Here is a 12,882-nt window from a genome sequence, read left to right as displayed (position 1 = left end):
TTTCGCTGTTTCCCCCATTAAGACTAAAGGACCCGTCCTGCTGACGGGCGGCAGAGGGAACTGGCCAAGCCCCGGATAATCTCCGTTTAAATGACAAATCCACGCCCTTTCAAGTTAAAGTAAAGAAACCTGGTAAAGGCCGGTAGACATGGTGACTGTACTATTCGAGTGCCCGTCTTCTCGTAGCATCAGTCCCTGGTGGTCTAGTGGTTAGGATTCGGCGCTCTCACCGCCGCGGCCCGGGTTCGATTCCCGGTCAGGGAACTCACTTTTGAGTTTATGTGTTAAAATCAGTCTATGGTTAAAATGTTTCATGTTTTCCTTTTTATTTTCCCTTTGTACTATTAACTTTTTTAAAATTTTTCATTACCATATATTTTCTTAACTTTGTAACCTGGTTAGGATAATTAGGGCCCGAGCACTGACAGTCACTGACAGCCTGTCAGTGACAGGTGAGGCCCTATTGAAATTGTAAGGATTATTATTGTTATTCAGGCAAATAAATTGGCTTTTTGAGCGCTTTAACATGCTCAAATTTCTATTGGCATCGCAAAATGGCTCAACGGTGCACCCTGAGACCCCCGGAACATGTTCACATTGACAGATCTTCACAAAAATCGATACACAGGTGTATCATGACCAGACAAACAAAAGAGTATTACGTGCAATTGGAAAACGCAACAGGAAGCCTGCTATTTTGCATTTAATGGACATTTTGGCCATATTCCACATTTTTACTTTGATGTACTTGTACCAGGGCTTTCATCAGATCAACTTCAAATTGAGATGAGTGTCATCACAACAAAATGGAGGTACAAAGTTATCCAAAGATGGATTTTTCGACACAGGGTGTGACCGTGCCGTGGCATCAAAGTTTGATTGCATGCCAATAAAACAAGATGTTCTGTAAAGCGGACATACATGGACCATGAATCCTTTGATGCTGAGCCGTAAACAAACAACTCCACTCCTGCAGTGACAGTGTGAGTGGTCATAGATCAAAGGAATCTTTATGTCTTGCAAAGGTGACGTCTCTCTCTCTCTCAGAATTGATACATTTCTCAAACCGTGTAAACATTGAGGTGCGGCGAAGGTTCATCCTTCGCCAAAGGAGACGATGTTGTCATAACTCCACTGTGCATTGTCCTATCACCACCAAACTTCTGTCTCATGATCAGAGTCGAAGCCTGAACAGCTCTATGTGTCAATATTTCCTCAGTCATTATTTTTTTTCAGGCAAAACGCATGCAACGCTTTGAAATGCATGTCCTCGGGCTGCTTTGCAGTCCTAGTTATTATTGTTATTATTATTATTATTATAGATGAGTTATAACAGGTAATCCACGGTTGTATTGTTGTAGTCTGTGTTAATTTTGTGAGTTTAAATTTTCCTATGAATCCAACAGAGGGTGCTGTTGTTCAGATAACTGTGTTCTTATCCCGTCTCTATATCTCTGTCTCTCTCTGTCACACTCTCACACACGCACACACACACACACACACACACACACACACACACACACACACACACACACACACACACACACACACACACACACACACACTCACACACACACACACACACACACACACACACACGTATACACACACACGTCTCTCCATTGTTGGGAGGACACTCATTAATATAATGGATTCCCTAGCCCCTTACCCTAATCTTGACCTAATTCAAATCCTAACCCTGAGTCTTATTTTTATTTCTTTGATATTCTATTCTATATTTGAAATATTCTGAGCATTGCCAGTAGAGAGCCTGTGACCCAAGCATTTCATTGCCAGGGACTGCTAAATGTAAGTTTTGGGCATATGACAATAAACTTTTGAGTCTTGAATCTTAACCCTCAAACAGTCCATTGAATTTTTGAGGTCGTAAAAATTTCCTCACAATAATGGTATTGAACCAAAATTGGCCATCATAAATATAGATAACCATGCACACACACACACACACACTCTCTAAGCTTTGCTATGCCACTGAACGGCTTGGTTTATCATTTGGGAGGCCAAAGTCCAGAAACAGAATTTGAGTGTCTACAAAAAACACATGAACTTTGAGACAGCAGTGTGTAGTTCGATGCCTCATCCCCACTGCTGTTGAACATCCATGCTGTCTGTTAGCGTTTTACACTGAGCCATGCAAGCCCTCAGTATTGTGTTCCTGTGTGAGAGGTTGTTGTTTTCCCTGGATTTGAGCGGCTGTCCCAGTTTGTCGTGCTCCACAATGGTCGGCATAATAACTGCAGCAGGTCGTCCAATAGCAGAGAGTAAGCAACAAAAGGTGCTGGGACGTACGCTTCAGGTTTATCCTTGATGGAAAGGTAATAACCCTGTAACTTCAGATGAACCTTCGGAGCGCAGCCTCGAGGCTAAAGAGCCCACTCTCTCCAAACAGATGCAGTCAGAAATAGCATAGTTTCTATAGAGTGGAGAGGGGAGTGTTGACCGTGCTCTCCTCTCTTCCTGTCTCCCCCTGACAGATAATCTCCTCTGTTACCTGACATGGGTGAGGTACCGCTCTGCATGTTGCAGGATTGCTCTTGATCACCCCAGGAAGCCAATCTCTGATCTTTATCTTAGTATAAACAATAATTAATTCATCCTCTTTTATTCCATTTCCTCTTGTGAAGTGTCCATAACAAATAATACAGAGTGAGTTGGAAATAAATTGGCAGCCGACGCAATGCGTGTTTGTTTTTGATGAGCGAGTCTCATATGTAAACTGGTCTCTGGTTGTTACAGGGTTAAAACTGACGGGTAAACACATTTGGATTCACACCTGCAGCCACACAAAGCTGTGTGAACTGTTTGGACTGCAGGAGGAAATGCAAACTCCAGACATGTTGTAACATATGTGCACGGTGGCCGGGACGTCGTACACGCCTATTAACTGAAAACCCAAAGGTGACAACACAACTGCAAAAGCCACAACAGGATCCAATGTGGTTGTGATGTGGGTTTTGATATTGTAATGTCACTAGTGCATTCATATTGTAGCTTTTTTTAGGTGTGTTGTGGCTTTAATTTCCTGTTGTGGCTTTTGTAGTTGTGTAAGTGGTTGATAATTATTATCATTTTGCATAGTAACATTATTCATTCATAATTAACATAACTGTTCTGCAGCATACATTGGGAATAGTGTAATATTGTGTGTATTCCTATGTGTACTCTTCTCTTCTCTAGATTGAGTTTTAACTTGACCGGAGTGCAAAGTGGCTGATGAGAGTGCATTCCATAGAAACATGGAGGGGGGTTTGGGGGAATAGGGTAATCTGACGCAGTATGTGAGTGTGTGTGTGTGTGTGTGTGTGTTTGTGTGTGCGTGTGTATGTGTGTCAGCAAACTGGCATTGTGTGTTAAAACTGTAATATAGACACACTGCTCTCCTGGCCTACATTCAACCAGTGATGCGGTGCTCACAGCTGACCAGCTTTCAATCAACTACAGAGAGGTTGTTGACATGGAGGAAAACCCCCTTTTCTCTCTGTACCCTCCTCTCCCTCTGGCTCACTCTCTGTATTTCTCACAGCATTTTTCTATCACAGGACCAAACACACATGTGCCTTCTCCCTTTTCTTCCTCTTCTCTCTCCTCCCTCCTCCCTTGCTCCCTCTCCTTCCAAGAGCCTGAGGCCTGTGCCCCAGGGATTATGACAATGGTGATTTTGTTTTGGGGCATCAGTGTCTCCTCGCCTTGTCGAGAAATGACTAAGAGCTAAGCCCAGACACAGTATGTCATAGGTGTTGAAATGGATAATACCACATTGGCATTACTTCTATAGCCAGGGCGCTTGTTTAGGTGCTTGCACACTGAATATTAGATCTTAGCATTTGGTCCCAGAAAGTAGCATCAATAGCCAGACTTCTCTTTCTTCCTCTTTTAAGTTTCAGTGCATAATGAGGATCAGCCTAGACACTTCTTTCCTTTGGCCTGAGAACCTATAATTTGTCTGAGTCTGAAACTTTGGTTTTTAATGAGCGATGCTCATCAACTTCATCCAGATACACCAGGCAACCACACCACCACTCACAGACCACTGGCATTAGACACTCTGTGGAGGACAGATTTCCCAGATGTGAGCCCAGTGTTTGATTGGGATGAAGTGTGGGTTAAATTATGGTTAGTGTATAAAAACCCATACCACCAGCAAATGCATTACATTCTTTTATACAGAGCATATCTGACGCCTCAGACGCTTAAGGGCTAAATCACACAAATATTTCTATACTTCCCTACTTCCCTTTACAAACAGTCTGTGAGAGCGAGGAGGCGATTCAAACAGTTTTCAGCTATGGTGAACTTTGACCCGGGATATTTCCTTCATGTGATTGTGTCCTTTCTCAATAAAAATAACTGCTGACCCTCAAAGTTCTGACCTATCTAATTTGGGCCACAGCTAAGAAATGAGCTCTAATTGTTTGGTTTACAGCACAGAAAAGAGTCCATGGACTGAAGGAATCCGCTTTAGAGGCTTGGCGTTCACTTTTATGAATCTCCAGGACATTTTGCGGTAATTCTGTGATGCTGTGAAGGGATCAGTGGCTTGGATCCAGAGGATGGGGTGAGTAAGGATTTTGTTTCCTTTAATGTTTTTTATTTGTAAATATTGTATGTTTCGCGCATTTGTTTGTATTTTCATCTTTATTTGAAAAGAAAAGAACAGAAAAATAGAAATTTAACCAGACTGGCGACTGCATGCTACAGCTGAGATGCTGACATGACACACATTTCTTTATTGTCCCATTTACATTGTAAAAACTCACATTGAAAAAGTACTAGCCATTATCTGTCAGTGCCTTTGTCCATAATCAATCTGTAATGCATTCATTTTGTGCCATGTCAATGCATGTAACACACCACTGCTTCGAGTAATAATGTTGAACAGTGTAATGTAAAAACAAATGGAGCCTTGCCTTTTTTAAATAGCTACTTTTTGTAATTGATAAAGATTTCCAATAACCAGCTATTGTTAGTGATCATAATAATGGTGACGTTGATGATTGAGATTGTGACATCACAGATGTTTTTCTTCAAAAAATAAAATAAATGTTTTGTGTAAAAAAAAAAAAGGTGCAGTTTTTCAGCATGAAATTCTATGAAACATAATACAAAATATAAGGGTAATAGGGTAGAGTAATAAAAGGACGTATTTACTGCTTATTAATACAGTCTTCCAGCAACGCTGTATCGTAAAGCCAATAAATAAAACAAACAACACTGTACATGGGTCACACAGCTCAGTTGTTCTTCTTGAGGATTTCACATTGATTTGGTGACTAAAGACAACGTTGTAGCACCACTGAGTACAAAAGGCAGGTCACACAACCAAGACCCATCGCAGAATACTACGAAGAGCATCCTGCTATTGTCCAGTTATTAAGGAAGCCCCCTCTGACTGTTCCCAGCCTGTTTTTTATCAAGCTTCACAGTAAAACTATGTTTTCTTACTTGTTTCTTTGAAACATCCCTTTTCATAATCAGATCCCAGATTTCCAAATTGTCAAGAATCGCAGTGCGCTCCAGGGCGTATCACGTGTTGTCACGTGGCAGGGCTTAAAACACCGTCCACCCCTTTTCTCTGTTGGTCTGCCATCAGTGGACCTCGGTTGCCTGGGAGATGTTGGGTGTCCTGGGTACAGATCTGTTCTATTACATACAGTATATAAACAAAGCTGGGATTTGTCAGGTTTTCAGTTTCTTTTGGACATGTCAGTCCTATTCACTTTAATCAAGATTCCCATTTTGCGAGTTCCTCCTCATAATTCGCTCCTTTATTTGTACTGTCCTGATCACATTCCTGTGTAGTGCTGTCAGCATCAAGTTCTACTATCCAGATGGCCGGCATCGCAGGGAGAGGAGAGGGCACTGCAACTCTCTTGCACTTCCATTGAAATGTCATTTTGTTTTTCAGTGCTCGCCACACGCTTTAAGCAAAAGAAAAAACTAAAAAACTGTCTTTTCAAGCATGGACGTCAAATATAGTCTTTTGTCTAACTACCTATCTGTGGGGGACCCAGACAGACTCAGTTCATGTGATTATAGGTTTGAATTTGAACAGGACTGGCAGCACTGCTTGCCATAGAACTTGTGGTTGCAGACTCCATGCTGGGGCACCAGGTAACACCAGCTGAAGTAATCCCTGCACGCAAGGTCTGTGAGAAAGAGAAGAAAAAAAAAGTGTTTTCATGTTTTCAAATTCCAAGAAGAACCTTTCAGTTTGACTTCGAGCATTAAAAATACATCATGTAAGAGCTTCAGTACCTTTCTTCTCAGGTTGAGGGCAGAAGTTGGTGTTGCAGGCCTGAGACATGGAGGGTTTGAGGTGGAGTGCACAGCCAGAAGAGGGCTTCCCCTGAGCCAGACACTGGACTGTCCGGGCCTGCACCCCCCCTCCACACGTCACTGTGCACTACAGTACACAAAGACACAAATCATGCAGGTGAATTTGATAATAAACATTAAATGCATCCTCTATAAAGTTCAACAGTATGGCTCCTGATGTAAAAATAATTCATTTTCTGAATAATAGTAAAATAATAGCTTGAATTTATATAGCGTCTTTCAAGAGACCAAAGGACTGAATAGAGATTTGATTATCAGCCATAATATTGGATATTAATAATATTAATAGATGGAAATGTTTACCACAATTGCGAAAATCATATCAGTAAAGAGTGGATCGTTGAGCGTTATTAGGTTACTACACGCTATGTATGCACAATATGAAACGCTTTATACATACATACAAGATACAAACTGCAGTATATTGCAAAACTATATAAATAACAAAGTGAAATTCAAGAGGAAGCACACTGGAAGTCGTTGGAAAGGGATCATTAGCAATGTTTTATGGGATGCGTAGTTCCTTCACTCTTAAAATAATTATGTACACAGTATTGTAACTTATTTCCCATTTTCCAACATTTATTTTCCTCTGAATCAAATGTTTCATGGCTATGTTCCATCTTGTAGCTGGTCAGCCATGTTCCAGTCTCAAAACTCTATTTTATATGTTTTTTTCCCGCTCATCCCGCTCCAAAGTAACTAACCTGTGTCCAAGGAGATAAGTGCCAGTCTGGCCGCGGCGGAGGTTGAGGTGGATGGGTGCGATGATGCGTGTTCCACCTGTGGACTGGAGGTGTGGTGCGGACGGGGCAGTCAGACAGGATGCAGGCCTTCTGGAGCTCTACTGTTGGCTTGGGGACGTGGTGACACTTCTTGGCAGCGAGCTCTCTGTATTTTCCTGCAGTGTCCTTTATCATGGATACAAAAAATAATCATGTAAGCATCCACATATATATATATATATATATATATATATATGTATAACATGACACCCATTTTAAGCCTTTGCATTAAAATGATAGCACTGCATTTATGTATTAAAAGCAAAAGTAAAGAGCAAAACTGAAAACCTACAATATAACTAATAGCTTTTGATACAGACCTTCTCTGCACATTTGATGAAGCGAGTCTGATAGCCACGACCACATGTTGCTGAACACTGAAAACAGAGTAAAGAAGAATGAGAAAGAGAACCTATATCCAAAATATGTCATACTCCATAACCTGCTGCTTTATTCATTTTAATTCCATATTTTTTCACCCGTCTTTACAACTGCTGTAGGGAATTACCTCTTGCCATGTGGAGACAAACCACTGGACCTTTCGTTGTTTCTGGCAGCGTTTAATGAAGCAGGATTCTTGACCGGCAGGTTTTGGCAGGCCTGCGCACACACTGTCTGGCAGCGTGTGTGTCTGGACTCCTGGGTTGGTGCTCGTGCACAGCACTGTCCTCTTCCTCAGGCCATTGCCACACTTCCGAGAACACTGCAGAATAAAGAGAAAACTGGTAAAGGAGATACTGATTATGTAAGCTTTTACTGCCCTGACTGTGCAAGACAATATTATTTACAATTATTAACTCCAAAAAATTAAGAAATCAAAAGGAACAATTTAACTGAGGCACAAGGGAAGTTCAATAGACAAATTAAATCTCCACTGACCCATTTAATAACATTCACACATTTGGCTGCTTTCAGACATGCAATGAAATCAGGATTATCTCCTGACATTCTCCGTCGAGGCTGTATTAGAGAACGGAAATGTTCGAGTTTCTCTGGCCAGTCCCCTGGAATAAAATCTACAGAGAGTCTGGAGGAGCCGATGTGAGAACACAGCAGAACCAAAGCAGAATTAATACGTTACGTCCTGCCTCTGTCTGCTGCGCCACCCCTCACACTCCGGAGAGTTCTGTGTACTTTTTTTCTGTGTCCAGTGGAGAATCAGGTTGTTCACATGTGAAAGGCAAACTCCGGGGAAAGTCCAGAACTAATTGTGTGGAAATTCTCCAGAGTTTATGTCTGAAAATAGCCTAAATGAAAATTGACGTAGACTCCGGGACCAGAAAGTGCCTGAAACCTATATTCTCTCAAATGACCAGCGAAGGGGAAATCCTCCCATCTCAATCACTGATTTCAATTCTTCTTCAATACAGCGCAATGTTAATTTTGTAAATTATGTTCCCATTTAGAGTAAAATAGACAATAAAGCACTGTTTGCATTAGGTCATGAATACCATGTGATTGACAGTTGGTACACTGTTCAATTTGAAACGGAGGGCGTGCAGTGTCCTTGAGCTCTCGGTCAGCATCCCCCATCAGAATATGGTTAGTTTTGGACAAGATGGCGCCAAAACTTAAGGCTTCAAAACGACAGTTCATAAATCAGTGGGCGACGTCACGGTGGGTTGTCACTTGATTTGGCCCCATGCTGGAGAAAATTTTAATATTCAGCACTAAAACACAATAATGATAATGAACTCTGACGAAATGGGATTCCATTTTGAACTATATTTGAAGCACAGCCATCTTTCAGAAGTAGCCTTTCCACTTCCACTCGACTACAAGCAAGGATTTGTCAAAATAATACAAGGTTTGACATAATGGGGCTACTAAATGACTTAAGCATAGAAAGACATATCTCCGGCCAATGATCTGAACAAGCCAACCATGCACACTGGCCCATATACTTCCATTCTCCACACAGTGACTTATTGTGTCTTACTTCCTTAGTAATTCCTTCGACACAGGCCAACAAGTCCCCCAATATCCATTCAGATCCTGTGCACACATCTAACGGCACAGCCTAAATCAAAACCCTTGAGCGTGTTTCACATCATCCAAGAAACAAGGGGGCTGTGACGCACTACGCACTGCACTGTGCCGCAAATGACCACAGAGGAAGCACACTGGACACCGTTTGTGGCAGGTAGATAGGGACTTTCTGGGGTAAAATGGGAGTTTAACAGCGAAACGAGTCACTAGACATAATACACAGGAATTTGGGCTTAGAACAAAACATGAGAGGTTTCAGTGAGATCACCGTCGTAAAATGTGGTGAAGCCATTAAGGCGACGGCTCACTTAGCAACACATTGTATAGAGCTAGTTTGAAGCTTTCGACTGTTTTTTTTTATCATCCTGCGATTAATCGTTTTGTGCTACTACAGCGTTATGTCTGTCATACGTCAGTGTGATATGTGGTTGATTGCTTTAACACATGCTTACCTGCGACCATGGCCCCGTGGTCCAGACCGGCGGACAGCTGTGTGCGTTGCAGGCTTGCCTCCTAGCGAGGGCGGGCTGGGCGCACTGAGAGTCAGACAGGACGGCTGCTTCGGCCTGGTTGGTCCGCTGGATGCACTGGACCTGCCGAATCTGCTCTCCTCCGCCGCAGCTCCGGCTGCACACCCCCCAGTCTCCTACAGACCAGCTGGGATGACACAACACAAGGCTGCTGAGTCAAAGTGCGGGAATTTACCATTGACATGATAAGTGTACAGTGATGGCAGCTGCAGAGGACCCCCTGTGTTGCATCTATGCCATTTCTCCTCTCAAGTGGCTTTGCTGTATTCTCTGCAGGGAATTCTGTCAGATGTTTGTAATAATAAAAATCCCAGACCATTCAGCTTATCTAACAAAAGCTTATCATGTTTATTAGAAGTAATATTGTAAACATCAGTCTTCATATATCGGACACAGTGTGTTGCAGGCTATAGACGATTGTTCGTGGCTGACACATGGAGCCACAAGAGCTGGAACACCAAACTATAATCTAAATCCTACTGCGCAGTATTAAACCCATTGTCATAGTATAACAATACCAAAGTCTTAATTTACTGAGTTTAAAGTCATAATATTATGAGAATAAAGTCATAATTTAATGAGATAATAAGTCACATTATGAGAATTAAGAAAAATATAAGTTTGAGCAACTTGACAAAATTAGGTTGATAAAATTAAGTGAAATGAAAAACTAAATATAAAGTAAAAGATCAGCTTGTCCGATTTTACAGTGTACTTTATACTTCTAATTAAAGGGAGAGATCACCGATGTGCTGTCGTCCAAGTGTACTCTGATAGCCTCCTCAGAGCCGCAGTGAACTATCCCTTTAATGTGTTGGTAACTACAAAAACATGGCCGGTTCAAGATGTATACTCAGCGTCTTTCTTTCTAATGCATCTTAATCCTCTGATCCTAACAAGTGTTGGAGTTTACGTTATTTTTTGTGCATTTTGTTTCATCCTTAATCCTAGAATCTCTTTTTCTCTTCTCTCTTCTACAAAGCTTCACAGCATCTTTGCCAAGCGACCCCAAACTCAAGGTGCCGGCAGCCCAACATAAGTCCTTCATCACGCTCACTGTCTTCCTCTCCCTCAACCCCATCCCAGTATATCCACCCAGTCCCCAACACGTTGCTGTCAGCGCACAGATGTATACATGAACAGTCTAAACTCTATTTGCAGTAATGCGGTGCATCACTTGCTTGGAATGTTGTATAAGGAGGATAAGAAGACTATATCTGTATACGAGCCAATTGAATCTAAATAAATATGGATGGAGAAATTCCATCTGGTTTCATCTATGGCTTATGGTTTGTCCATAAGGAAGATTTACACCGTAGCATCACGAAGGGAAGAGTAGAGGGATGTCGAGATGAAAAGATTTCTTTGCTTTCAAATTTTAACCTAATAATCAACATGTGACTTATCTAATTTGGTTACATTACATTTATTCTGCACAGAAACACAAGCAGAACCCTCAGAGACATCATCCCTTTGTATGTATCATACAGTAAAGCAATTTCTAGCTAAGACATATATGGACACTTACTCTTATATCCTTGGCTTAAAACGAGACATATTATGCTGTTTGTGTCTGTTTATAGTTTTTATGTGGATTTAAAACCTCTGCAAAGTAAAAAAGCCCAAAGCCTGTTGAAATGAGAACCCCTCTTCCTCACAGAAAACACTGCTCCTGAAACTCCTCAAACTCGTCTTGAGAAATCCAGTAGATAGAAGCACACCTAGCTGCTAGTCTGTCACGACCCCAATCAAAGCCAGGTAAAGTAAGAAGGCTGACATTTGCCACACGTGGAAGCGGTTTACCAATCACAACAGAGTGGGCCAGCTGGCCAATCTGAGCAAACTAGGCTTTATTGTGAGGAAGGCCTTAAAGAGACAGGAGCTAAAACAAATTGTTTCAGACAGAGGCTGAAAAGAGGAGATGCAGCGAATGACCGTTTGAGGAAAGTGATGCGTTTACTGAACATTAAAACATGTAAACCTTTTCAAATAATAACTCAAATTAAAAATAATGATCCCGCCGCACATGAGCATAATGTATCTCCTTTATAGAGAGAGTAAAATCAATATCTCTCGTGATAAAGTACTGACTGGTACAAAGATTTGAAATAATTTTCCATATCTCCAGCCTTATCTTATATATTTGTATTCACCCCAAAATATTTCAGTACCTAAATTCAAAGGGATTTCTATATTGTTACATAAAAGCCTATATTAGTAAGCTGATATCATTGCTTGATTATGCCAGAACATTTACCGACGTGAAGTGTGATATCATACTAGCATCATTTATGAGATGTTATTCTGGCCGTGTTACACCACATATCAGTTTTCGCACATAAATTCTAATATAGTCATCTGACCTACACTGGGCTAAAGTTTGTAACATGGTATACGATAGAGGTGACACGATAGAGCTTTAATTAATACTGACTTGTACAGCAGATTTATCGCTTTAATGACCTCACCGAAATGGTCATTGGCATAATATGCTGATTAAAGCCACATCAAAGTATAGACCACCGTGTGATCGGTGCCTTAGCTGCAGTCAGAAAGTGTTGTTGGTGGATGAGTAAGCATCAGACCCTTTCGACAGAAGCACACGGGATCAGATGTCCTGTGGACATAGGGTCAGAGAGCCCCTGGGATCTAAACGACACTGTCTGGATGGCTCACTAGGTGCATTAAATTACCTCTGACTGGTGTTTATGGCCGTGTGTGTTTGCACTTTTACGTGTGCGAGGGTGTTTCTCTGCTTATATTGGTGTGCATCCACTCAGCGAGACCGAATTATATCATGCTCCAAATGCGAGTGGGCATCGGAAACCTTTTTCCATGATGTAACGCCAGTTCAGTCCAAGTCAGTGGGTGCAGACGCAGCAAAATGAAATAACTGCAGGGCCTCAGAATAGTTTGACCTGCAGAAGATGCACTGATGACCACAGACAGACAGTCTAGGCTACGGTGCATGTTTTGTCTCATCACAACTTGTAAGAAAGTGTTGCACTTTGAAAAAACCCGGCCGGATGCTTGATGAAAGGAGTAAACACATGTATGCTAAGCACATGTAATAAAATATGTTTCAGTTTAGCTCAGCCAAAATAGGATCTGCAGTTTACTAAGTTGCAACCGAGACAAGCTCTAGTTGTTTTAGATCAAGAAACAGAGAAGTGATGGAGAAGATTGCGATGAACCTTTAATATGAAATTTGATTCATTCCT

At 41.5% G+C, this 12,882-nt stretch overlaps 1 protein-coding gene and 1 non-coding gene across 2 annotated transcripts in view; one reads left to right on the top strand and one right to left on the bottom strand.

Moving 5' to 3' along the window:
* Nucleotides 1-192: 192 nt before the first annotated feature.
* trnae-cuc (transfer RNA glutamic acid (anticodon CUC)) lies at nt 193-264 on the top strand. The gene has a single exon. It is a non-coding gene; the product is annotated as a tRNA-Glu (tRNA).
* A 4,373-nt stretch (nt 265-4,637) lies between these two features.
* LOC133014572 (A disintegrin and metalloproteinase with thrombospondin motifs 16) overlaps nt 4,638-12,882 on the bottom strand; it is a 61,115-nt gene continuing 52,870 nt past the window's right edge. The window contains exons 19-24 of the mRNA XM_061081836.1: nt 9,584-9,788; nt 7,651-7,845; nt 7,463-7,519; nt 7,065-7,268; nt 6,277-6,424; nt 4,638-6,167 (exon numbers count right to left, since the gene is read on the bottom strand). Coding sequence (XP_060937819.1) covers nt 6,052-6,167; nt 6,277-6,424; nt 7,065-7,268; nt 7,463-7,519; nt 7,651-7,845; nt 9,584-9,788 — 925 coding nt within the window. The 3' untranslated portion in view covers nt 4,638-6,051. The remainder of the gene's footprint in view (nt 6,168-6,276; nt 6,425-7,064; nt 7,269-7,462; nt 7,520-7,650; nt 7,846-9,583; nt 9,789-12,882) is intronic.

The sequence above is a fragment of the Limanda limanda genome, chromosome 11, assembly GCF_963576545.1.
Source record: "Limanda limanda chromosome 11, fLimLim1.1, whole genome shotgun sequence".
Taxonomy (NCBI): Eukaryota; Metazoa; Chordata; class Actinopteri; order Pleuronectiformes; family Pleuronectidae; genus Limanda; species Limanda limanda.
The sequence above is the reverse complement of the archived record's forward strand: the minus strand, read 5'-3'. Positions and strand labels throughout refer to the sequence as shown.